The sequence below is a fragment of the Corylus avellana genome, chromosome ca2 (genome assembly GCF_901000735.1).
Source record: "Corylus avellana chromosome ca2, CavTom2PMs-1.0".
Taxonomy (NCBI): Eukaryota; Viridiplantae; Streptophyta; class Magnoliopsida; order Fagales; family Betulaceae; genus Corylus; species Corylus avellana.
Window position 1 is genome coordinate 7,469,443 of NC_081542.1, and position 26,247 is coordinate 7,495,689.

The window sequence follows — 26,247 nt, forward strand, 5'->3', positions numbered from 1 at the left end:
AGGCCTGAAAGGTATAAACTTCTTCCAGTTAATATCACAAAGCCTTAACATGGTGGAAGATTATTAATCAGTTCATTAACAACAGAACAAATAGAAAATACTATCACAAAGATATTTCTACATTAGTGAAAGCCTTTATATTTACCACGACCAAAAAAAAATCCAACTTCTTGAGCTAGTAAGAGTAAAAATTGATGATGAGTACCTTCCCAAGCAGAATTTCATTAGTATGGGGTCCATAAACATCAGATGTATCAAAGAAAGTGATTCCCTTACTGAAAGCATACTTTATTACTGAGATTCCATCCTCATCAGAGAGAGGAGAATTGTAGGCTCCTGTCAGGCCCATACATCCAAATCCCAACTTTGAGACCTATGAAGAAAAAAAAAGTTTAGAATTACAATGAAATGAAACAACAAAAAGTTAACAAAAAATGAATTGGAATGAAAATTGAGTACCAAAAAGTATTTTAATCGAGAAAACTATTCCTTAAAACCTTGGAACCTATGCATCTCGAACATTGAAAAGATTAACCTCAAGATTTTTGATAAGTTGTAGCAATTTGAAGGATTTATATTTTCAGTGAAACCAAATTATTAATCTTTCATGGGTGTAGGTTATTTCTGCAGGTCCAATTTATATGAGAGTCCTGATGGAAGAAAGAAGCTTGGCCATTACATATGAGAAGAGAAGGTACCAAAATTCAAATTCGGCTAACTTGAAAAGCACAAGCTTTCCTAGACATTTCTCTTTATTTTGCAGTTGGAAATTGAGCAAATATTAGTTTGACAACACAATTTATGCTGATTCCCAGACTAGAAATAAATACAATCTGTTATCAGAGTGTGATCAGCTTCTTCTTGATACCTCAAAAACTTAAAGTGTATCAAATTATGGATTTTGCTTGCATGTTATTATTAAAATAACATGATATATGCTGTAGTTTAATCAACGATTAAAATTAAATTTCTCAAAATCACTTTTTATTTTCTCTCTCTTATTAAATACTTCTAAAAATAAATTAATTTTAAAATCTAAATTTTAATAACAGCCAAATCCTCAAATTATGTAGATGTCTTTTCTAAGAAATGCGGCTTGAACAGATAAATTCAGAAATTTTCTGAAAAAAATTGAAATGGAACTCAAGGAACGACATTGGGGATTTACCTCAAGGCCTTGAGTGCCCAGTTTCACTCTTGGAATTTGGACTTCGTTGCCTTCTGCCATCTTTCAGATGAACGTTTGTTTCTCTTCTCAAGATTTTCTGTCTCAATGTCTTGTTGGGATTTGTCTTTGCACTTATCGTCACAATCTCTCTCAATCACACACACATATATATAGAATGTTAAGAGTGGAAGATAAAAAGGCTGCTACGATATTCGAGTCAGAACTCTCTTTCATCATTGATTATGTCATTCGAAACTTTTGGGTAAGCATCTTATTTAAAAATAAAAATATGGATTAAATACCTTATTGCCTACACTGGTTAATTTCTTTATTTTTTACTTCCTAAGCTTTACTTTTTATTATTGGATATCCTTTTGTTTGCCTAAAGACAAAAAATGATCCCTTCATTAAAATTCCAAGAAATGCTATGAGTTAATAAATTTTTCATATTCTCTTACAATCAACCATTAGATTTGTGAGGTCCACCATTGATTTATATGAGATCTAGGTAAGTCTACAAATTCAATGATTAATTGTAAAGGAATATGGTTCAAATATAAGAAATTTATTGAGCCCTAGCATTTATCTAAAATTATGTCTAAAATTTAACGGATCGTCACGCTAACACTAATAAAGAACTGACACGTGTCCCTATAATTAATTTAAAAAATATATAATTTTTTAAAAATTAAAAATTTAATTTAATTAATTTTAAAAAAAAAACCTTGGCCATCCAACCCCGTCTAGCCGAAATGAGGGGTGGCTCGGCCACCCCTTTGGCTCCTTGGGCCACCCCCTTGGCCATATGGGGTGGCTCGGGTTTGGAGGTGGTTTCGGCGACCCCCTTTGGCCCCTTGGGGGTAGCTCGGCCAACTCCAACTGGCCGTGGGGGTGGCCATTCCGGCCAGGCCACCCCCCCAAAATGGCGGCCACTCCCAACTTTTTTTAAAAAAATAATTAAATATAACTTTTAATTTTTTTATTTAATTTTTTTTTTTAAAAAAATAATTATTATAGGGACACGTGTTAGTTCCTTATTAGTGCTAATGTAATGTTTCATCAAATTTTGGACGGATGTACCATATCCATTTTTAGATAAACCAGAAGTATCTCTTGTAATAAAAATTAAATCTTAGAGTGTAAAAAATAAAGAAGTTAAATCATATAGGGCAATAAGGTATTTGACCCTAAAAATAAATTGACAATATTTAAAATTGTACATCCACAAAGCCATATACGGAAGGAGAGTTGTTACACCTCAACAATCACTCATTTAAAGTGAGGCTCCTCCGATTCAAATTTATAATACCATTTATTGAATCAACTTTTTAATCATTTTATCTAAAAATCAATTAATATTTCGTGTATGAAGCGTGCTTTACAATATTCAAATCCTACTAACATATTTTAAAAATTGTGAATAGAATAATACTGTTACATTTTTAAGAGGTAGTTTAATCGACTAGAATCACACTTAATGAAGCGGAAGTAAAATAATAATAATAATAATAATAATAAATCTAGGCAAAAAAAAAAGGCTCCTTTTAGGACTTGGAGTATAAATATTATTTCGTCATTGATTATGTCATTGCGCTTTATTTCTCTGTTCTTTTATTCTCGATAGGGATAGTAGACACTACACCACATTTGACATTTCGAAGAGATTGGTTGCGAACTTGCGAGTCTCTCTTTCTTCAGTTGTCACTGATTATGTCATACACGAATGCTATATAATTAAAAATTGGACCCTTTTTTTGGGTCTCGTCCTTTTATTTTCGGAAAATTGTCATGAAAAAATATCTAGAATATTACACTCTAAACAACAAAAGCTAAACGCTCTAAAGGGACAATATCTTTAATATACATTGGCCTCGTCTTTAATGTTTAAAAAATGATAATTAGACTCTCAAGTTTCAACTATTTTTACTAGTCAATTTTGTTTTCACATATGAAAAATGATGTTTTAAGGGATGAAGTCCCCAAAATACTCCTAAGGGAGTGGATGAAGTCCCCAAAATGCCTTTAGGGGCTAAAGTGTTGGGGAAAAAAAAAACCCCCACAAAAATAAGTTAAATATAATTTTTTTAAAAAATAAAAAGTAAAAAATTAGAAGCGACCAAAACGACTAAAATGGTCAATTTGGAGATGGTTTCGACCTCTTGGAGGTAGCCAAACCACAACTATTCCGTCCAAATGGGGTGGTCATGGTCAACCCCAATTTTTTTTTTTTTTTTTTAATAAAAATAAAATTGTATTTAACTTTTTTTTTTTATTAAAAAAAATAAGGACATTTTGAGGACTTTGTCTCCTAAAAATCGACATGCAATGCACATGGGTTATTTGTCAAAGAAGACAAAAATGGCTAATCCACACTCGATTCCATCTCCCTGAATAGTCGTCAATTCTTTTCATTTCTCTCATATATAGACAAACTAATTTAGGCATCAGAACTATTTTCCCTCGGCCCGCTCCGGCAAGCTTAATGCCTTATTCTTTTACAGACATCTTGAAGACAACTATTCCGGCCTTCGGTCAACCATTCAGATAGTTGCTCTTCTCAGTAAATTGTCCTAACACATGTCATTAATCATATCCATTTGTGAAAAATCAAAATTAGTTCCTAGGTTTTCTTGTGATTTTAATTTAGTCATCAGATTTTCAATCTCAACAATTAGGTCCCTATGTTTTACCTTAGTTTCAAATAAGTCTCTCCGTCAACTTACCATCCAATTAATTATCAGTGTGCCACGTCAAACTACGAAGTCCATGACACGTAACTCACATTTAGTACACCATGCGCCAATTGTACGTTCCACACTGCAAATTTATCTTAAATTACAAATCTACCATAAATAAATAAATAAAAGAAGTAATAATAACATTAAAAAAAAAAAAAAAAAAAAAAAAGGGATGGCGGCTATAAGGCTCCCCACACAAAGGAGTGGCCACACCTTCCACATTGCTATAAGGCTTCCTCTCACCACCACCTCTTTGTGAGGGAGGACTTCCCCTTAGAGGGGTGGCCACACCACTATGAGGGAAGGTTGCCCTTCATAAATTTGTGAAAGACGGCCGCCTCACTAGATGAATGGTGGTCACCCCTCTTGTGAGGGGTGGTTGCCCCTCTCTTGAGGGCCAACCTCCCCTTACGGTGCAAGGGTAGGCTTCTCCACATAGATCTATGAAGAGTGGTCGCCCATCACTAGATGAATGGTGGCCAGCCCTAATGTGAGGAGTGCCAGCCACCCCTATATGAGGGGTGGTCGCCCCTCTCTTGAGGGGCAGCCTCTCCTTACACCCGTCACCCTTTTTTATTTATTTATTTATTTTATTCATGGTAGATTTATAATTTAAGGGTAAATTTTTCAAACACAAACCACATATCATCGACTTAGTGGTCTAACATGACATGCCACCAATTGATTGTAAAGCAAATTGACGAAGAGACTTATTTGAAATTGGCATAAAACCTAATAACCTAATTGTCGAAATTGGAAATCCAACGACTAAATTGAACTCACAAGAAAACCTAGGATTAACTTTGATGTTTCCCAATCCTTTTACTGAAAACTTGTGAACTCACTAAAATTACTATGTACAATTGAGTATTTCATGTTTAGATGACAAGACCTAAACAAATAGAGTTACCCCACCAAGATTACCCTAGCGTGATGTTACTACACTTCAATATGTAGTTCCATGCAACCCTCAAGTTACAGAAATAAAATGAAAAATTTAATTGCTGTGTTGAAATACATACATTCTCCAACAGTAGCTGTGTAGAACAAGGTCATATTTTTCTTTGAATGAAAAGAAAAATGATCACTCACTATTGATTAACTTGTAATACTTGTTGAGTGATATGAACTCTGCAGCGTTCAATATAAATTATTTGTGTGCAAGCCCTCTGCCAAAAACAGAAAACTAATGAAAATACACCTGAAGGATTTTTTGAACCAGAAAAGCAGGAAGGTATGATCTTGTTCGATTTTTGATGGATTAAAGTTCCCCTCCTAAAAACAATTTCATCAAATTTAATAATTAAGAAAGCATTTTCGTAAAGTGGAACAGTTTATACATAGCTACTGATCAATACAATCTTTGCCACAAAATCATTATTATTCCATCCTCAATAATAATTTAATTACATCATAAGTAAAAATTGTCAAATACAAGCCTTGCACAGAGAGAGAAGAAGAAGATAATTTTCAGTTGCTCACCAAATAGAGATCCACCCTCTATCCCCGCAGAGGGAGGAGGTGGCGGGTGGCTTGACCCCCACAAAGGACGAGGGTAGAGAGCTCCTACCCAGCCCACCACTACGAGGATGGCTCTCCACTCCCGCACATCTCCATTAGGGTTGAGAGCTCCACCCTCCCACTCCTCTGCAAGGTGGCTCTCCACCTAAATAGAGAGGGTAAAGGTGGAGGGTGGATCTACACTAATTTTTTTATTTCTAAGTGCCAATGTGACATTGTGCTGAATTTGGATACACGTGACACTTTTTATTCGTCTAACATTGACAAAATGACAATTGGCACATTCTCCATTAAGAGATTAACCAAAAAATTGATAACAAGATCTTTTTATTTATTTATTTATTTTTATAGGTAATTCAAATTCATTAAAAGCAAGCAGAGGAGCGCAACACTAGTATACAAAAAGTATAAAAGACAACCCGAGTATAGGAAAAGAAGAACAAAACTCCAAAGACTCAAAGAAATTAGAAACATGCAAACGATTCAACGCTAATTTTCATGTATAAAGGGATTGAAACAACATCTTCTTCAACTCTAACATCATAGTCTCACAATCTTCAAAGCTCTTTGCATTCTGCTCTCTCCAAATATACTGCATTAAACACAAAGAAGCTAACCTCTACTTATTTGTGTTATAGTTTGTATGAACGGTTTAAACACAAAAAGCGGAGGCTATTATATTATTCAACTTATGTTAACCTAATACAAGCATCCTATTATATAGGATTAGGGAAATACCATAGAGACTAAAATACCCCCAAAACCCTAATGACTCAAACCCTAATTCTTCTAACACTCCCCCTCAAGCTGGAGCATATACATCATATGAATCCAGCTTGGAATATACAAGCAAACGAAAAACAACTAGAAAACATATTCTAACATTCCCCCTCAAGCTGGAACTGCTTGGACCACACAAGTTAATTAAATAAAACTTCAACGCCGGTCGAAAACTCGTTGGTAACTTGAACAACCATTTGATCGGTTCTCGCCGAAAAACACCAAGGCCGGTCGGATGCAACGATCACTTGATCGGTTCTCGCCGGAGAATCCAAGGCTGGTCGGATACATCGATCTTGGGATTGGTTCTCGCCGAAAAACACCAAGGCCGGTCGGATGCATCGATCACTTGATCGGTTCTCGCCGGAGAATCCAAGGCCGGTCGGATACATCAATCACAAACAACAAACAAACAACAAATTTTCACATGATTAACCAACAAGATTCGCCGAAAAACAGATATTGGAAAAACAAAAAACTTTGCCGGAGCTTCGCTGGACATACGCCGGAACTTCGTCGGGGCTTCAAAACTGGCCGGAAACACACAGAACAGGCTGGCAATACCTAAAAACAGAAGAAAAACACTGAAAAACAGAACAGAAACAGTCACTGGAGGCTCGCCGGACCATTGCCATCGCCGGAACTTGCCGGAGAAGACAGAACACTCCGGCCACTTCAAAAACAGCAACTACAGAATCAATAGAGGGCCACACAGTAACGTTTCAACACCAAAAGCATCAAATCGTCGGAATATTTTTTTTTCCCGATGGCCGCTGCAACTTTTCCGGCCACCACAGAACACTCCGGCCGCTTCAAACAAGACAGAAAACCACCGCAGAACCATCCGGCCAGCATCACAGAACATCAAAAACAAACAAAATATATATATATTTTTTTCTCACCGGAAGGAGTTCCGGTCACCATAAAACAAGAACAAAACAGCTCTACGGAACTCTTTGGAGCTCTTTGAAGGTACTGCCCGTGTGGGTTAGCCCACACGGGCAGTGCTGCCACCAAGAAGAAAATTAAACTACCCAAGAATCGAAACAAGCTCTGATACCATGTTATAGTTTGTATGAATGGTTTAAACACAAAAGGCGGAGGCTATTATATTATTCAACTTATGTTAACCTAATACAAGCATCCTATTATATAGGATTAGGGAAATACCATAGAGACTAAAATACCCCCAAAACCCTAATGACTCAAACCCTAATTCTTCTAACAATTTGTCACAAGGCAAAAACTCAAGCCTTTAATTGTCAAAATTAGAAACGTGGGTCCTTATTGGTCAGAAAGGTAAACTCTGGCCATTCGATTCACAAAAGCTTCGCATTATCCAAGTGAAGTTGACAACATCCATGAAAGTATAAGTAGAGACAATCAATTCTTTGGAGGAGTGTTGGCAAACTTCCATTGCAAATGATTCGTGTTTTGGTAGCTTCTATCACCAACTACCTCTTCGATGGGTACAGCATCAGATATCTCTTTCAGGCTTGCCTCCGTAAGTTTCTTCTTCAAAGAGCCAATATTGTCATCCAGGTTTTTTATCTTTGTTGTCCCTATAAAAATTCAAGGCAAATAAATGAACAGTGAGAAATCGCAGGTCAAAGTCTCAACTTGGATTCATTTTTTAGAAGGTGATATAAGTAAGCATTAGCATCAGAATTTCTAGCGAAATTGCATCACAATGTGAGCTTTGGATTCTAGAATTTGTAGGGACCATGAAAAGATTTGGCACATTGGATAAAATAATCTTACAAAATAGTTCCAAAGGGAAATGAAATCTAAAGCAAGTGTATGTCTTGAATTAAATGGAATGCAATTACGTTTTCTAGAACAACTCAACTCAGCTCTTTTCAATTCAACTAAGCCTTGATCAATGCCAATAGGTTTTCCTGAATATAGCTCCCCCCATATATTTAGCAGATTTGCTAATATGATCTCTTTAAACTACAGAACAAGTGTTATTGTCCCTTTTAAAATAAGGCGCATCGCATTCTGGATGAGATGCCTAATGATGCTTGTAAGACACCATGATCACAAATTCCAATCCATAATCAAATTGTACATAGTTATGACTGCAACCTAACACCATATTAATGAATACGTTAAGGGTAAACTAAAATCTCTGAGTTCTTTTGAGGTTCTTCTGGCATCAGAAAATAGAATTGTTCAGCCTAGCAATGGGTTCTTGTAATATATACCGAACTGGGTTGTTGTAATATATGCTGAACTTTGAGTCTTCAGGCAGGAAATTCTTATGGCACATGGATTGGGATAATTGTGATATTTTTACTTGGATTCTATGTCAACTTTATCTCCTCTAAGATCTTATCCTACATTGTCCAGCCTAAAAAAGCACTAGACCCTTGGAGAAGAAATAGTATATAATAACATTGAATAGAACTTCAGCCACTTCTTTTTCTTTCTCTTTTTCTTTTCAGCCACATTTCTGAGGAAAACTTATATATGTAGCACATTTCAGAGTAATTTCTTTAAATTAATCAGGACTAAAAAGAGAAAGTCACTTACCAGGTATAGGTGCAACATCATCCCCTTGTTCAAGTACCCATCCTAGTGCTAGCTGAGCAGGAGTGCATTGGTGCCTTCTAGCAAGGCTTTCGATCCGAGTATAAATGGCCTTGTTCTTCTCCAAATTGTCTCCCTGGAACCGAGGATACATGGCCTTATAGACAAAAGAGCTGGCTGTTAGTTAAGCTTTTTTTTATTTTTTATTCTTACTATTAATATCATTATGGGGAACGGCAAAAGCCTTGAAATCCTCACTCTCATAAGACAAAAACAAAATAGCAGATGTGAAGATGTATTTTTCTTTTAAAGGCAGATGCATAGACATGTTTCATTGTATTCGAATTAACCCTGAAGAGTAATGCACTGCTGAAAGAAAAATATATAGTTGCCTAAAGAATTAGGCAGGCAATTATTATTCATTGAAAGCCAACAAATGGATGGGAAAAATGTGCAAAACATATACCAAGCTACTGTTTGCAGCCAAGCTTTCCACGATTCCTTTGCCAGCAAAAAATCCACGACCAAGAGGACTGTATGGAACTATTCCAATGCCAAGTTCCCTGCATGCACAAGAGTATCAAGATAGCATTCTCATACTTTTGGATAATCAAAAAGCCACACAAAATGGGCATAAAAACCACCGAATTAATATTTTCTATTGTTGCAATTCTTTCGAAAACAATAATACTACTGGAATCCTAAGAAAGAAAAACAGATATTTATGATACATACTATCTCATCTCCAAATTAAAATTTTCAGAGCCAATAGATATCAAACAAGGAGGCAGCTCTAAATAAAAATTTTCGCATCAGGAAGGGATAAACACGTCGCTGCAGCATTCTTAAAAGGTTGCGTAGAAGTTAAAGCACTCAAGAGACTTGTGAGACCAATTTTCATAAAAACTGGAGCTGTAAATTGAACAAACCTGCAAAGTGGAATTATCTCTTCTTCGATATCACGAGTCCAGAGAGACCACTCCATTTGTACAGCAGTGATGGGATGCACAGCATGTGCCCTCCTTATTGTGTCTGGGCTGGCTTCAGATAGACCAATATACTTGACTTTTCCCTCCTCTACCAGTTTCTTAAGTTCACCTATCTACATGCCAACAACATGGATTTGATTAGTTTTGCCATATTTGTCCCACTATCTCCACAATGGAATAACTAATTTGCAGAGAATTTGATCATTTTAAATTACAAACAGTAAATAATTCAAGAACCACCCTTGCAGGCATCCAGTTGAAAGAGAGAGAAACACTTACAGTTTCTTCTATAGGTACAGTCGTGTCTACCCGATGTTGATAATACAGATCAATGTACTCGACATCAAGACGCCTCAAGCTAGCCTCGCAGGATGAGCGAACATAGTCGGGGCTACCGCTCACTGTGATATGATCAGGAAATCCCACTGTTTGGATGCCAAATTTGGTGGCTACTTGAATTTTTTCTCTTGGCAATTGCTTCAAGGCCTGAAAGGTATAAACTTCTTCCGGTTAATATCACAAAGTCTTAACAAATAGAAAATACTATCACAAAGATATTTCTACATTAGTGACAACCTTTATATTTACCACGACCAAAAAATAAAATAAAATTCCAACTTCTTGAGGTAGTAAGAGTAAAAATTGATGATGAGTACCTTTCCAAGCAGAATTTCATTAGCATTGAGTCCATAAAAATCAGATGTATCAAAGAAAGTGATTCCCTTACTGAAAGCATACTTTATTATTGAGATTCCATCCTCATCAGAGAGAGGAGAATTGTAGGCTCCTGTCAGGCCCATACATCCAAATCCCAACTTTGAGACCTATGAAGAAAAAAAAGTTTAGAATTACAACGAAATGAACAACAAAAAGTTAACAAAAAATGAATTGGAATGAAAATTGAGTACCAAAAAGTATTTTAATCGAGAAAACTATTCCTTAAAACCTTGGAACCTATGCATCTCGAACATTGAAAAGATTAACCTCAAGATTTTTGATAAGTTGATAGCAATTTGAAGGATTTATATTTTCAGTGAAGCCAATCATTAATCTTTCATGGGTATAGGTTATTTCTGCAGGTCCTATTTATATGAGACTCCTGATGGAAGAAAGAAGCTTGGCCATTACACATGAGAAGAGAAGGTACCAAAATTCAAATTCGGCTAACTTGAAAAGCACAAGCTTTCCTGGACATTTCTCTTTATTTTGCAGTTGGAAATTGTGCAAATATTAGTTTGACAACACAATTTATGCTGATTCCCAGACTAGAAATAAATACAATCTGTTACCAGAGTGTGATCAGCTCTTCATACCTCAAAAACTCAAAGTATATCAAATTATGTAGTTGGGTTTTCGAAGAAATGCGGCTTGAACAGATAAATTCCGAAATTTCCTGAAAAGGAATTGAAATGGAACTCAAGGAACGACAATGGGGATTTACCTCAAGGCCTTGAGTGCCCAGTTTCACTCTTGGAATTTGGACTTCGTTGCCTTCTGCCATCTTTCAGATGAATGTTTGTTTTTCTTCTCAAGATTTTCTGTCTTAATGTCTTGTTGGGATTTGTCTTTGCACTTTTCGTCACACTCTCTCTCAATCACACACACATATATATAGAATGTTAAAAGTGGAAGATATATTCGAGTCTGCACATTCTTTCATCATTGATTATGTCATTCGAGAGTCCAACTTTCTTTCATCATTGATTATGTCATTCGAGAGTCTAACTTTTTTTCATCATTGATTATGTCATTCGAAAGTTTCGGATCCTGTTTGTCTATTTTATCTAAAAATAAATTGGTAACGTTCAAAATGGCACATCCAGAAAACATGTCTCACTTTTACACTTCAACCATTTCTCTTTCAAAGTAAGACATATTTTAAGAATCGTTACGCGTATGTGCATCTCACATATTATTAAAAAAATAGATATATGTCATTTTATATACTAGATTAAAAAAATTTCTCCACCCAATTCAAAGAAAACTTTATCCTCATCGTTATACAATATATAGTCTTTTCAACTTGACAAATGCTACTAGTAGTAAAGCTGTAGACTGCTGTGCATGAATATCATATAATTAAAAATTGGACCCTGTTTTGGATATTGTACTAAATGTTTAAAAAGTGAGTCCTCAAGTTTCGACCATAGGCAAATTTGCCTATTTATTAGCCACTTTCGTTTTCACAAATAGAAAATAATGTTTTAAGGGATGAAGTCTCCAAAATGCCCCTAAGGGAGCGGATGAAGTCCCCAAAATGCCTTTAAGGGCTAAAGTGTTAGAAAACCTAAAAAAAAAAAAACTACAAAAACAGTTAAATACAATTTTAAAAAGATATTGGAAGCGACCGAAACCACTAAAATGGTCCATTTGGGGATGGTTTCGACCACCACCATTTAGCCATTTTGAGGACTTTATCTCCTAAAAATCCACATGCAATTCACGTGGGTTATTTCTGTCAGAGAATATGAAAATGGTTAATAGACGGGCAAACTTGCTAACAGTTAAAATTTCGGTGGGATCGATCGCCACATTTTAAACGTTAGAGGCAAGATCAAAAAAGAGGTCTTACTAAGAGAGTAAAGCATATTTTTCCTCAACTTTAAATATGAGATAAAATGAAGCTAGGATTCAAACTCTTGGTTTATATATATAATTTTCCAAGCAATTTTCCAAGCATGTGGATAACTTTATTGAAACCCGGCAAAGCTCATACAATTTATATAAGGAGATTTTAAGGATTTGGTTTTTATATATTTAAGGTTTTTTTCAATGACACATTTTTCACATTATTTTAAGGAGAAAAAAAATGCTTTAGCGATCATTGAAGTATAACTTTTTAACAAATCATTTTCTAAGATATACAATTTTATGGATTTACTCCCTAAGATTTTAATTGTTGGTAAATAGATCATTCTATATCCATTCTATTAAATTTATGTGTTATCACCTTATGCCCAATCAAAATGTGACATATGTCCTTTTTAACAAATAAAAAAAATAAAAATTGTAGTCGGACGCAACTACCCCGAACATGGTGGTGGTTAGCGCGGCCAACACCACACTTGCGGTAGGTCCCGCAGCCAGGGGCGAACCCAAGAATTTTTTCCTAAAGGGTCCCGGGTCCAATGTATTTTGAGGCTAAACCTTGGCTTTATTTCTTTTAATATTTAAATATTAATTAAATAATATATATTTTAATATTATTATTATTATATTTTTATTTAAAAATTAGCATTGTATGCATGAAAGAGGACAAAAATTGAGAATGGAGAGGCGTTGGAGTTGGGTGGGAGAAGTGGGAACATGCCGACTGAGTCGCAGCGGAGAGAAAAAAAGGGTTTTTTTTTTTTTTTTTTTGGGTCATTTTTTAGAAAAGGAATCCGACGTAGGAGAGAGAACTCTGCATTCTTTTCATTTTAAAATTCTTGCTAAGCATCTTTTAACCTTTAGGGGGAAAATTTGAGCGGGAAATTTTTTTTTTGGGGGGTTGAAACGTAATTTTTGCAAGGGCCATTATAATTTTTTTTTTTTTTTTTTTCGAAAGGCTTTTGGAGGAAATTTTTTTTTGTTGGGTTGCCGTCACCCCCTTAATATTTTTATTATATATATATATATATATATTGTTAAAAATAAATATATGTGTCGCCTTCTAATTGAATATAAAAATCTTAAATAAATCAATAAAATTTAAATTTTAAAGAGTCATATTTGAAGACCTAAAGCAGAAATACTCCTAAATAAAAAATTCAAACAAAAAATATAAATATATTAAATTTATAAATTAATTTTTTTAAAAATATATTAAGGGTATTATATATATATAATTTGTATTATATGTAATTTTTGTTTATAAAGTTAGGATATTTAAGTCATTTCAATTTTTTTAAACGGATTTGACTGACAGAATTAGGGTTTTGAGAAGAAAATTGTAGTATGATAAGGTCGGTGAGTAAAGTTGATAGTTTATGAGGGAAAATTGACAATGCATGATAATTGATAAGGGAAAAGTTAATTACTCTTAACATTTATGCCGGCATTAAAAAAAAAAAAAAAAAAACTTGAGGGATGAGAAGTTTATGTCAATCGAATCATTCCCTTCTATTTTCTATGTCCAACTGTTAACAATTTCTCCCTATGCTTGAGGGCTATTTATTTACACATTTGACTATTCTGTGTTATTTATTGGTATTCATGGATTTATAAGCTTAGGTGCCGAACCAGTTCAGATTTAATTCAAAGTTTTTTATGAAAAAAAGGTTTGGACCATTAAAAACCTATTTAAGAAAAAAAAAAGAAAAAAAGAAAAAAGAAAAGAGCAAGCAAATAAAAGAAAAGGAACAAAATGGGCATTAATGTTTTCAAGAAGAAAAAAATAAAATTTGCATTAACTTTTTTTTAGTGTTTGTACAACTACACTGTATTTTCACCTTGTTTACGAGAGGTAAATGATCCACCAACAAAGAAAACTTTTTTTTTTCTTTTTTGGTAAGAAAGAAAAGTAACTTTATTATGAAAATCGAAAGTGTTTTTTGGTTGGTGAGAATTGCAAGTGTACCAAACAAAATCACTATTACAAAGTTTGATTTCAGGAAAAATTCACTATTGAAAATTAATCGGCTTGTAAGGGGAAGCCATGTAGGACACTTACAATCATAACATACTACTACGCTCTGCAGTCGATGTTCACGGCAACTAACTCTATCGACATTGACTCAATGTTAGTTTTTTTTTCTTTTGATGACTCCCCTCAACTTTCAATATTTAATGACTTAAGAGCATGCCTACACATATACCAAGACATTTTAATCTATCATCTGCAAAACTTCAATCCATTTGATCACATACTTGACACATTGCATCTAATCCCATACTTGATATGGCAGTTGGCTCTGATAACAAATTATACAAATTTCAGGTAGAACTTACTATTGAAAATTGGCTTGTAAGGAAATAATGGCTAAAAGTTTTATATACACGTGGTTAAAATTGTACTTAAGTTATGTGTTGTAGCTGAAACACTTTGAGAATTAGGTAAAAAAAAAAAACAACAACAACACTTACATTGCCCACCCCACTCCCCCCCCCTTTTTTTTTTTGGTTTAAATTTTATTTTTATAAAACACACTTGAATGAATTTGGTAAGAAGTAACTTAGAATGTTAAAATGCAGAAATCTTAGCTGAAGCCAGAAGTTTTACTAGCAGGTTTCTCTACCGATTGCCTCATCTTTCACCGTGGGTCCATTGAGCAAAGAGGTTACAGATTCAGAAAATGATTCTAAGAAATTGGCCCTCACACATTCATTATTGTCTAAAATGTAGGAAAATACCAGCAGATACAACATCCTACAAGATCAACATTCTGCAAATTCAATCTTAAGCATTGGTTGGACTGTGCTTTAGTAGCTGATCAGCATGATCTTTCACCATAAATTTGACAAGAAACACAAATCTCATCACATAAATAGATGTTTAAGCAACATTGCTGTCTTTTGCTGGTGTGTTTGCAAATTTCCATGAGCAGCGAATAAAATTATCAGTTATTCTTTCCCCTGCAACCTCGTTGATGGGTACCACATCCGACATCTCTTTCTGATCTTCTGTCGTGAGCTTCACGCTCACGGAACCAATATTAGCATCAAGATTTTTAATCTTAGTTGTCCCTGGGAAAACATGAGCGTGGTTAGAAAAGTATTTCAGCTATACTTAATTCATCTTTGTTGTAAGAAGCGATGAATTTAATCATTTAATTTATATTCTAACACCCTCCCTCATGTGTGAGTTCAAACTCTCTTTCAATAGGCGAGATTCAACAAGTGAAATTTTTATTTGAAATGGGAGGTGAATTGATGAAGACTAGGGATGAATTTAATCATTCAATTTATATTCTAGCAAAGATTCTATCAAATAAGTTAGTGCAAGCTATGATATACAATATCTACTTAAGGGGAACTGTTGTTAACTTTAAAGAAATCAAAGGGGAGGGGGGAAGAAGAAAAAGGAAAAAGTAAACATTCTAGAGACAGGAACTCATACAATACTTAGAAATTTGAAATCAAGAAGAAAGGAAGTTGTCAACAACCATAAAATTCACCACTTGCTGGCATAGAGTGATTTGAACATAAGGACTGACATAGAGTTTAGGATAGTTAAGCTCGACTACTTTAATGGAAATGCAAAAAAAGAGAAAAAGATGACAAAATAATTCCTTTCGTAATTTCTAAGTTGAAAAGGGGGAAAAGATGACACGAATTATCACAATAATTCGTGCAGCTCTGCAGTTCTTCACTTCATCTATCTAACTTAATTCTATGGCCACATCCTCCTCCTCAGTCCTTTTATCCAAGATGCCAAAAATGATAACTTTTTGAAATCTCTTGACCATCAAGTTTTACTATCTATCTTTATTTCTACTATTAATACACTTGCATCAGATATACTCGGTTTTAGCATGCTTAACCTAAAACCTCTATATTCCAAAGTATCCCTCTAAAATTCCTACTACTTGGAGTTACACTCCCGCCATATCCTCATCAACTATCATGATATCATCCATAAAAACATACATCAAGGGACGTCATCCTAAATGGATCTAACGAGCTCATTGATAACCAATGCAAAGAGATATCAACTTGATATTGCTACTTGTTGTGCATACACTTGTGAAGTTTGTATCCCACATTGAGAAAGTATGAAGAAAAAAGAGTAGTTAATATACATAAGTGGATCTAAGCCTATTAGCTTAGGCTTTTGGGCTAGAAGTGGTGTCCTAATATGTATATTAATTTAATCTTATTTGACTCCCTTGGTGTTTCTCTCCCCAACAATTGGTATCAGATAGAGCCTATGGTTAGCTTCTGCTGCTGCAGATACGAGTGTCTTGGTTTGACGCGTTTGGTTTGACTCCGGTAAAATGAGTGTCGTTTCTCTTGAAGTACACGTGACACTCGTGTGAGGGGGAGTTGGGTCAATGTGGAAAAGACTCACAAGTGAGGGGAGATTTGTTGTTGCATGCACTTCCTCATATAAACCTATTATGATAGGAAGCTTGTGATACTTCATACTGTTTTCACACTAGTTACAGTTCTGTAATGTATATCCTTAATCACCTAAATATATTTATAGAAACTCTTTCTTTTTCACAATCCACTACATTACCTCTCTAGATAGCTTACCATATGCTTTCTCTAAGTTAATAAAACTGTATAATGATCTTTACTTATTTTATCTATATCTCTACATTAGACACATAAATAAGAAAATAGCTTCATGGTAGAACATGCTGGCAAAAAACCAAATTGATTATCTGATACTATTGTTAGTATCTTAACCTAAACTCAACCATTATCTTGCATATTTTTTATGACGTTACTTATAAGCTTAATCTCTCAATAATTTGTGCAGCTCTGGATATCTCCTTTGTTCTTAGGACAAAGCATGAAAGTGCTTTTCCTCGAATCATCAGGCATTGTGTTAGCACTTCAGACTTATAAATAAGATTAGTCAACCATACTACACTAAAATCACCCAAGCAGTTCCAAACTTTAATAAGATAGCCATCAGGCTACAGCTTTTCCTATTTCAACCATCCTCAAAGTGTTCTTTACCTCAACCATCTTAATTCTCCCAAATTCTGTGCATGACTTCCATTAAAAAGCTTATCAGAATAGCTCCTCCTTATCTTTAATCTCTCCATCCTTTACGTAAACTCTTTGATCCTCATCTTTGATACACTTAACATAATTCAAGTGTCCCGTTTTCCTCTCTTGACCCAGCAAGTTTATAAATATCCTTCTCTCCAACCTTCATCCCCAACTTCCAATGTATTCTTGTCATAAGCCTTAAATCTAACCTCTCAAACCACCTTTTACACAGGTTTAACTGGAAAAGAAAATGTTCATATCAATGGATTTAGTCGGATTAGGGCCTAGCTAGTTGAGTTTGATTGAGTTTTGATTTTAGTTGAGTTGTATTATAAATACTTTGAGCTTTTCTCAACAGACATTTTTGAGGTACATAAAAAAGAGGAATAACTACTAAATAATTTGATTATACTGTTTAACACGAGAACATAGCTTTGAACTCCGGGTAGAGCTGCTGATGCGATGGAATGAAGTTCTTGAAATTTGAAATCACCATTCCAATTTCAAGAAGTTGTATGGCTGAAAATTAACTATTTGAATTTTCATTTATATGGCAACCAGAGAATCATCAGAAATTCGTCAACATGTCATACCGGTTTTGAACGGTAAGACAGACAAGTTGCACTGCTACCACTAAACATAATAAGTAGGTAGAGTACCTTTTTTTTTTCCTGGATGGCAAGGAAGAAGAATGGTTGCAGATAAAGCATTACTGATGGTGGATAGCATCACCAATAAGTGGAGAAATCATACACTCTTTTGTTTTTCTCAGTTCTCCCAATGAAATTCAAAGGATTGTACTAAATATGAGCAATACATATAAAATTGAAGGTGAATGCGGTTGGAAAAGAGTCACTCACCAGGGATAGGAACCACATCATCTCCTTGATGAAGAATCCATGCAAGTGCAAGTTGTGCAGGGGTGCATCTATGCTTTTCAGCCAACTTTCCTATCCGAAAATAAATGGTCTTGTTCTCGTCAAAATTCTGTCCTTGAAATCTAGGATTTGAGTTCTGACAAAGGAACGGTTAGCCATCAGTCCAAGCTCAATCTCATAAGCAACAAGAGAAATATAATGATTTGTAACAAGCCTAATAAAATGTGCTTATGGATCATACATGCAAAGGTAAGGAAAGACGAAGATCAGCTACATACCAGAAAACTACTTGCAGGTAGACTTTCTATAACTCCTTTGCCACCAAAAAATCCACGACCGAGAGGGCTGTATGGTACTATCCCAATTCCAAGCTCCCTATACATTTCAGAATGGCACTTTTTACTAGGAGTTCAAACAAATTGTAACAGTTTATACTAAAAGATAAATGCAAATAGCAAGGCAAGGGAAATATAACATGTGACCCTAGGAAATAACACTACTAGCAAAGGAAGTATAAATTTCAGATGGTCATCACTTCAGAATGATCTTTGATGCAGCGCACCTAGGCTTTGATACTAACTGATGCAGTGTGACGTGGTGCTTTTCGCAAAGACAAACAAAACTAGAATCACAACTCCTAAAAATCAAGAGCCAATCAAGGATTCAAGGCAAACATAAGACAAAACTCAACCTCTGAGTATTTATTATTGATAAACATCAAAACATATCATAAATCCATCATAAACTAAAGCTCTAGACGGCCATAACGTATCTTTATACTACCTAGACTCCTAATCCTAAGAAAATACTGGAATAAAGTCGGTTACAAAAGCTCTACAGCAACTCGTTCGAACAGGGTCATTGCTCGTTCGAATGGGATCTCACAGAACTCAAGAAAACTAGAAATTTCAACATTCATTTGAACGAGTAAGTGAGCTCGTTCGAATGAGACAAGGGTTTCACAGCTTTTTAAGGTGTTTCTCAGCTTTAGGAAGCAGCGCATTCGAACCTGACTTCGGACAAGTTATCAAACTAGTGACACTGCCAAAAACTCGTTTGAACAAAACTGCAAACGAGCAACACTACCAAAAATCGTTTGATAAGTAATTTGAATGCAACTACAAATGAGCAATCTGTCCTGATTTTCAGCATTCTCTTCACAGCCTGTTTTGATTCAGTAAATTTTTGAATTAGCAAAAAGTCATGAAACATGACTTTATAGGCTTTTGAATTAGCTTCCCAACGTCACCAAGCTTGCCTCCATTCAATGTTAGAAACTCGAGATATGACATTTTATTAAGTTGGTTTGATAGAAAATGCCTTGCATCAGATTCTCCTTTTTTTTTCTTTTTTTTTTTCCTTCTAAGGTGGGGTGGCAGGGCTAAAGGTCAAACTTTCTATTGATATAATCTATGCATCAGTGTACATTTATATGATGCAGGAAATATGTTACAGCATTGAATTTTCTGAAAATATTTTACAAGATCACTATTTAGTCTCAAGTAGTTGAAAAGTTGACTGCTATTATATCGTAAGGAAAGCAGGTAAACTGAATAATTTTGTGGAAGGCATGGATGCATTGCAAACAGAGGTTTCCCAAAAATTCTGAATAGAGTGTGGAGTTACCTGCAAAGGGGGATTATATCTTCCTCAATTTCGCGAGTCCAGAGGGACCACTCCATTTGTAGAGCAGTGATGGGATGAACTTTATGTGCTCTCTTTATTGTGTCTGGGCTAGCTTCAGAGAGTCCAATATACTTTATCTTTCCCTCTTCCACCAACTTTTTAAGTTCCCCCATCTAACCGTCCAAAAAATTGTGCATGACTACTTCAGTTAAGTGTTTAGCTATAAGTAGAGAATCTAACAACACTGCTATTTGAAAGATTTGAGGCACCACAAATTGATGGCACAAGGAGAATGTATTTTAAAAAAAGGGAAGAAGGATGTTATCTGACACTTACAGTCTCCTCTATAGGTACTGATGTGTCAATCCGGTGCTGATAGTAGAGATCAATGTATTCAACACCAAGGCGCTCCAGACTACGCTCACAACAGGAGCGGACATATTCAGGGGTACCATTTACTATAACATTACCAGATTCCATTTTGAAGATGCCAAATTTTGTGGCCAATTGAATCTTCTCTCGAGGCAACTGCTTCAATGCCTGAAACAATGTAAATTATATGAAACTCTCTACTCTTGAGCCAAATACGAAAGTCACAAGCAATTATAACATACCATGTTATAGTAAGGCAGTCTACTCATATAGATTCTGGTTCCATTAAAGAAGAGAGAAAAAGGAACCTTTAGTCATAATAAAAGTTGAATTAGTCGTTCTAAACACTACAATTTCCTTTCCTAGTTTCGCAGATGCTAGAACCATTGAGAGGGTGGGAACTGCAATAATTCTCAGTGTTTGCTGTCACCATCTTGGTTGTCATTTTTATTTCCAAGCAAAAGATATTCAGATAAGCTTGATGTTAGCCTAACTGGATAAATCTCAATCTATACTTCTTGGATTTTATATCCATATGAAACCTAGTATAATGACAAATACAATTGTTTGTAGCAAAAGATTTGGAAGAAAGAGATGATTTTCTGAATTTACAGAAGAAATACTTAAGGCTTGTCAGTTATATATGGAAATGGTTCTTCAGAAGTCCATCTCCATTGTTTCAGATTTTTGTTGCACAGGAGATTGACTATTTAGCTAACAAGTTTTAGATTCTTCCAAAGGGTATCCTTGTCTACAAAGAGCTGTGTGTAAATAAATCAGAAAAGATATGTGTGCTGTAGCTAGCATGAATGAATGAAGCACCCATAATATATTATTTGCAGGTGTATTTACCTTTCCAACCAAAACTTCATTGGCATTTGCTCCATAAACATCTGCCGTATCAAAGAATGTGATCCCTTTACTGAATGCGTGCTTTAGGATTGATATGCCAACCTCTTCAGGGACAGGATCATTGTAGATTCCTGTAAGCCCCATACAGCCAAACCCCAGCTTTGAAACCTGGAAGGCAGATTACATTGCAACTTAAAGAGAATATAAACAGACAAAAACATCTCTTGTTTGAGGAAGGGGCATTCAAACAAGCGTTTCTAAACTCTTTCTCCACACTCTAAAGGGGAAAAATAGGAAAAGAAAAAAAGACCTAGAACTATGGTCTCTGGTCAATTTTTCAAGTGAGTCCAAATGAAATTAATATAATTTCTAATATGAAGTAAGAACATGTAAGCAAAGTTCAGAAATGAATCAGTCAAACGCTATCACAAAACTTGAACGGAAGAAAGATTATCAACTAATAATCACACAAATATATATATGTTTGTTTCTTCCAGCTCATAGAGAAAAGAGAAGAAAAGAAAATGATATAACCCATTTGCACATCTCATAGATATCAATGCAAAGGAGAAATTCACTTATATCATCTTGCCTTTTTCAAGCACTTCATAAGAAAAATAGCATGCACTAACTATATGCGAGAGAACGTGAAGGAAATCTCCATGATCAGCAAGACTAATATTTTCTTGATGCCATTTCTGGGAGAAGTCAAGTATTGAACTGGGTTTTACCTCAAATTCATGTTTTCTCATGAATTTGGACAAGTGCACTTCCTTGAGCAATTTTTATTTTTAAAAAAAGATCATAATGAAAAAATATAAACATATATTAAAAAAAATAATAATAATAAAAAAAAAAATCAAACTACAAAACAGAGTATCCTGCCTTCTCATATTAGCATCGAAGAGAGAAACAAGAAATTGAAAGTTGTTTTACCTCAAGTCCTTGACTTCCAAGCTTTACTCTTGGAATTTGAACACTCTGCTCCTCAGCCATTCTCTTTTGCTCTGTTTGTCCCTTTTTCTCTAAAATGGGTATTTTGGGGTGAGACTTCTCTGTGTAGAAAGAATGCACCAGTATTCCTCAGGAAACACAGAGAAAAGGGTGTGTCTGGTTCAGCTTTTATAAACAGCCAAAACAGTTTACCGTTTCCAAAAGCAGAGCTCAGTGAAAAATGGTATGAACAGCCATTCTCTATTTTGTGGTTGGTTGGGGCAGAAGAAAGGCTTTTTTGCTGATTTAATTTTGGAGAAACTTCACTGAGCCCCCTATAAAGTTTCAGCCGTTTTGACAAACACTTCCTGAATTTTTAAAACTCTCATTTAGGCCTTATAAACTTTGGTGCTTCGGCTGGTTGCCTAGCGATTAAGTCGAATGGTTGACTTTTATGCCAATTCATATTTTGAAATTATCGTTTTATTCACCAAGCTACAATACTCTACATTCGAAAACGACGTTGTTTCGCGTTAATTTTTTAAAAAAAAAAAAAAAAAAAAATAAAATATTTTTTAAAAAAAAAAACCGAAACCGGTCATTTGGAATACCGGAACGGCTCCTGGGCGGTTGGGGTGGTCAGGTATCAAGTGTGAAATACCGATAACCTGGGATAATTAGATACTAAATCACCAGATCCACCTGTTTTTTTTTTTTTTTTTTTAGATTGGATCGGCCGCCATTTTGTAATCGGGGTGTTTGAACCACCGATTTCTCTTTTTTTTTTCTTTTTTTTTTTAATATTATGCTCAAAACGACGTCGTTTTGGGTTGGATGGTGATGTAGTTTTGAAGCCCAAAACGGTGTAGTTTTGGAGTCCAAAACGTCGTAGTTTTGGTTGAGGGTAAAATGGGTATAAAAAGTCAAATTGTTTGACTTTAACGTTAAAAGGATCCAAAGTGAGAGCAAACCAAAGTTTAGGAGGCCTAAGTAAGAGTTTTGGAAATTCAGAGAGTGTTTGTCAAAACGGCTAGAACTTCAAGGGAGCTTAGTGAAGTTTCCCCTTTATTTTTCTTTAAGCTGGTTGGAGTAAGACAATTTACCAAATAGCATTATTCAGAACTTTCATCATTTTTTTTTTTAAAAAAAAGAAAGTTTTCACTTAGTTATCTTTTGTTTATATTTTTTATTTTTCATTTCATTGTTTCTCTCAATGAAATATCTCTTGTGCATTTGGGTGGAAAATGTTTGTTTGCATTTCTTGTAAATTAAACAAATGGGTGAAAAAAAAAAAAAGGGGTGCTCATATTTAGCTGTGAAATATAGAGTGGTGGCAGGGTTGGTGAGAGTTTCCCTTCAAAGGGGCTTGGCCCAAGAACGACTTCACCAAACACATCCAACATCTTACTCAACCTACTTCAAATCCCACCAACCACCATATATTTTCTATGTGAAACTATTGGTCCTCCAACCTTTCTGTCATCATTGCTTATGTCATTATCAATTATTTCTAATTTTTATTTTATTTCTAATTATTTTATTTTTTCATAAGTATGTCATTATGCATTATTTTATTAACGTAATAATTAAATTATTAAATTTATTTCTTCTTATTATCTTAAATTTTTTAGATAACTGGTAATTTAATATGCTATCAGAGCTAAAGATCCTGAGAGATCAAACCTTGACTTTATTAATTTATCCCCATTTAAATTAAATATTTCACGTGTTGAACCTCTTAAACTTTTGGAATAACTGTTACTTTAACGTATTTTATTCCAATACTTTTGATTAATATATTGTCACCAAGTCCCCATTGATAAACGTTTTGTAATGTTCTTCTGTATTATTTCAATTATGTCGTTATGCATTATTTTACTGCAATACTTTTGATTAATATATTGTCACCAAGTCCCCATTGATAAACTTTTTGTAATGTTTTTCTACATTATTTCAATTATCTTTTTCCTTCCGTCAATAAATATGTTATTAGGCACGGTGATGGAGCCAGAGCTTGAGATGGGTAGGGGTCAAGGGACAAAAATTTTAGTAGGTAGGGACCAATAGACCCAAAAAAAAAAAAAAAAAAACTTATAAATTTTTTTTTCCTTGAATTGGGAGGCCATGGCCTATACCGGCCATCCTCTAGTTCCGTCAGTGGTTATACATTATCTTCTCCGAATTACTTTTTTGTGCATATGATTTCAGTGTGTCCCCATTTATGAACATTATAAAATGCTTCTCAGCATATGGGCGGCTGAGCCACTATGGGCAAAAAGAAAAAAGATTTGGGTTTGTTATCATTGAATTATATTTAATTAATAATCTAACACTCGTCTTAAACTCCTTCAATGAATGAGATTTAGCCTGTAAAAGCTTAACTTTAAATAAGAGATAGAGGGGAGTTAGGTCTAACTTATAAAATTTGAACTTTAGATAAGAAATAAGAGTGGATTTAGGTATAACATATAAAATTTGAACTTCAAATATAAGGTAAAATGAGGTTGGGATTCAAACTCTTGCTTAGAGCATCTCTAGCCGATGCTCTAAATGACCCTTTATAATTTTTTTTTTTTCTAATTAATGACCCTTTATAATTAAACATAGTTATTATGAGCTTTTTTTTTTCTACATGTTTCAAAATGAAACATTTTGAAAATTTTAATATAGTAAACTTTCACATATGAAATTGGCTCTCATCACATTCATTATGAGAAATGCTACATATACTTTCAAGTACTCACTCCATAACATAGTAATGAAGATCACCAATATTGAACGCTACATACATTTACTTTCATTTGTTATTTTATCCAATGGTGACTTTCATTGTCAGTTTGTCACGTTAGTGAGTGAGCACTTGAGAGTTAACGTACACTTAGAGCGTGCTTACGATTGTGTTTGAAAAATAATGTCTTTAAGTCAAAAAAAAAAAAAAAAAAAAACTCATTTTGACAAAAGCTTCATTTTTTAGCTTTACCAAAAATGTGTTTTAGCCATTTTGAACCCGTAAAATTGTTTTCAATTTTTTAACCAAACGGGTACTTTTTTTTTCAAATGGACTTTTTGAGTGTTAAACGCACTTTACCCCCTCAAATGCACACCCAAACAGACTCTTAGAAATATGTGTAACACTCATTTTCATTATTGAGTGGCACTGCAGTTTCACAGATTAAAAGTACGATTTTAAACTAAATCGCATCGTTTGAGAGTGCTTTTTTATTAAAAAAAAAATTGTAATTTTAAAAACGCACAATTTTAAGACTAAATTATGATTTTAAATGCGAAATTACGATATTATCTAACGTTTAATTGCGTTTTAAATCATTATTTTGAAAACATACTTTTGAAATCACAAACTCAAAACGACCCATTGTCTAAAATGTTTGAAAATACTCGGACAACATCATAATCGTACTAGCAGATACAACATACATCCGAATTCCTACAAGATGAACATTCTGCAAATTCAATCTTAGTAGCTGATCACCATAATCTTTCACCATAAATTTTACAAGAAACACAAACCTCATATCAATAAATAGATGTTTAAGCTCCAATATTGCTTTCTCTTGCCGGTGTGTTTGCAAATTTCCATGAGCAGCGAATAAAATTATCGGTTATTCTTTCCCCTGCAACCTCGTTGATGGGTATAACATCCGACGTCTCCTTCAGATCTTCTCTCGTGAGCTTCACGCTCAAGAAACCAATATTATCATCAAGATTTTTAATGTTAGTTGTCCCTGAGAGGTTAGAAAAGCATTTCAGCTATAACCCAATGGGTTTTATTCATAAGTAATTTTTTTTTTTACTTCCAAAATTCCTCCAGCTATTGTTTGACACTTTCTGAATATACATGTGAAAGCTGCTGTAAATTATTTTTTAATGATTTGTTTTGGTTTAGGAATAACGTGTTTGGGATGAGTATCATGGAGACTTAGGCTTTTCATATGAGCTTCCAGAATTTTATGTCACTCTCACTGCATTGACTGTTGTTAGCAAGTCTCAAGTCTATTTACTAAATCCATTTTATTTGGAAGAAGAAGAAGAATTTATTGAAAGATATTTTTGTAGGCTGGGTCTCCACCCATCTACAACTTCTATTATGACGAAGAGGATTTATTGGAGGTAAAAAAAATTTCGATATACCATAAAAATTGTTGAAGATAATGATGCCCACCGTATGCATGTTTGATATAAGTCCAAAAAGTGAA

General features: G+C 34.5%; 3 protein-coding genes and 1 pseudogene across 3 annotated transcripts in view; all 4 read right to left on the reverse strand.

Annotated features, from left to right (window-relative positions):
• The window catches only part of LOC132171955 (probable aldo-keto reductase 1), a 10,640-nt gene extending 9,294 nt beyond the window's left edge, over positions 1-1,346 (reverse strand). The window contains exons 1-2 of the mRNA XM_059583375.1: positions 1,169-1,346; positions 206-373 (exon numbers count right to left, since the gene is read on the reverse strand). Coding sequence (XP_059439358.1) covers positions 206-373; positions 1,169-1,228 — 228 coding nt within the window. The 5' untranslated portion in view covers positions 1,229-1,346. The remainder of the gene's footprint in view (positions 1-205; positions 374-1,168) is intronic.
• Positions 1,347-6,848: 5,502 nt separating this feature from the next.
• Positions 6,849-11,343, reverse strand: LOC132172796 (probable aldo-keto reductase 1). Its single transcript, XM_059584366.1, has 7 exons — positions 11,170-11,343; positions 10,385-10,552; positions 10,008-10,214; positions 9,669-9,841; positions 9,206-9,302; positions 8,743-8,896; positions 6,849-7,769 (listed from the first exon to the last, which is right to left on the reverse strand). Exons 1-7 carry the CDS (start codon positions 11,227-11,229, stop codon positions 7,591-7,593), a joined length of 1,038 nt encoding a protein of 345 aa, XP_059440349.1. The 5' UTR covers positions 11,230-11,343; the 3' UTR covers positions 6,849-7,590.
• A 3,659-nt stretch (positions 11,344-15,002) lies between these two features.
• Positions 15,003-22,324, reverse strand: LOC132170451 (probable aldo-keto reductase 1). Its single transcript, XM_059581442.1, has 7 exons — positions 22,037-22,324; positions 21,101-21,268; positions 20,213-20,416; positions 19,877-20,049; positions 18,529-18,625; positions 18,233-18,386; positions 15,003-15,392 (listed from the first exon to the last, which is right to left on the reverse strand). Exons 1-7 carry the CDS (start codon positions 22,094-22,096, stop codon positions 15,202-15,204), a joined length of 1,047 nt encoding a protein of 348 aa, XP_059437425.1. The 5' UTR covers positions 22,097-22,324; the 3' UTR covers positions 15,003-15,201.
• Positions 22,325-25,582: 3,258 nt separating this feature from the next.
• Positions 25,583-26,247, reverse strand: part of LOC132171722 (probable aldo-keto reductase 1) — a 4,052-nt pseudogene continuing 3,387 nt past the window's right edge.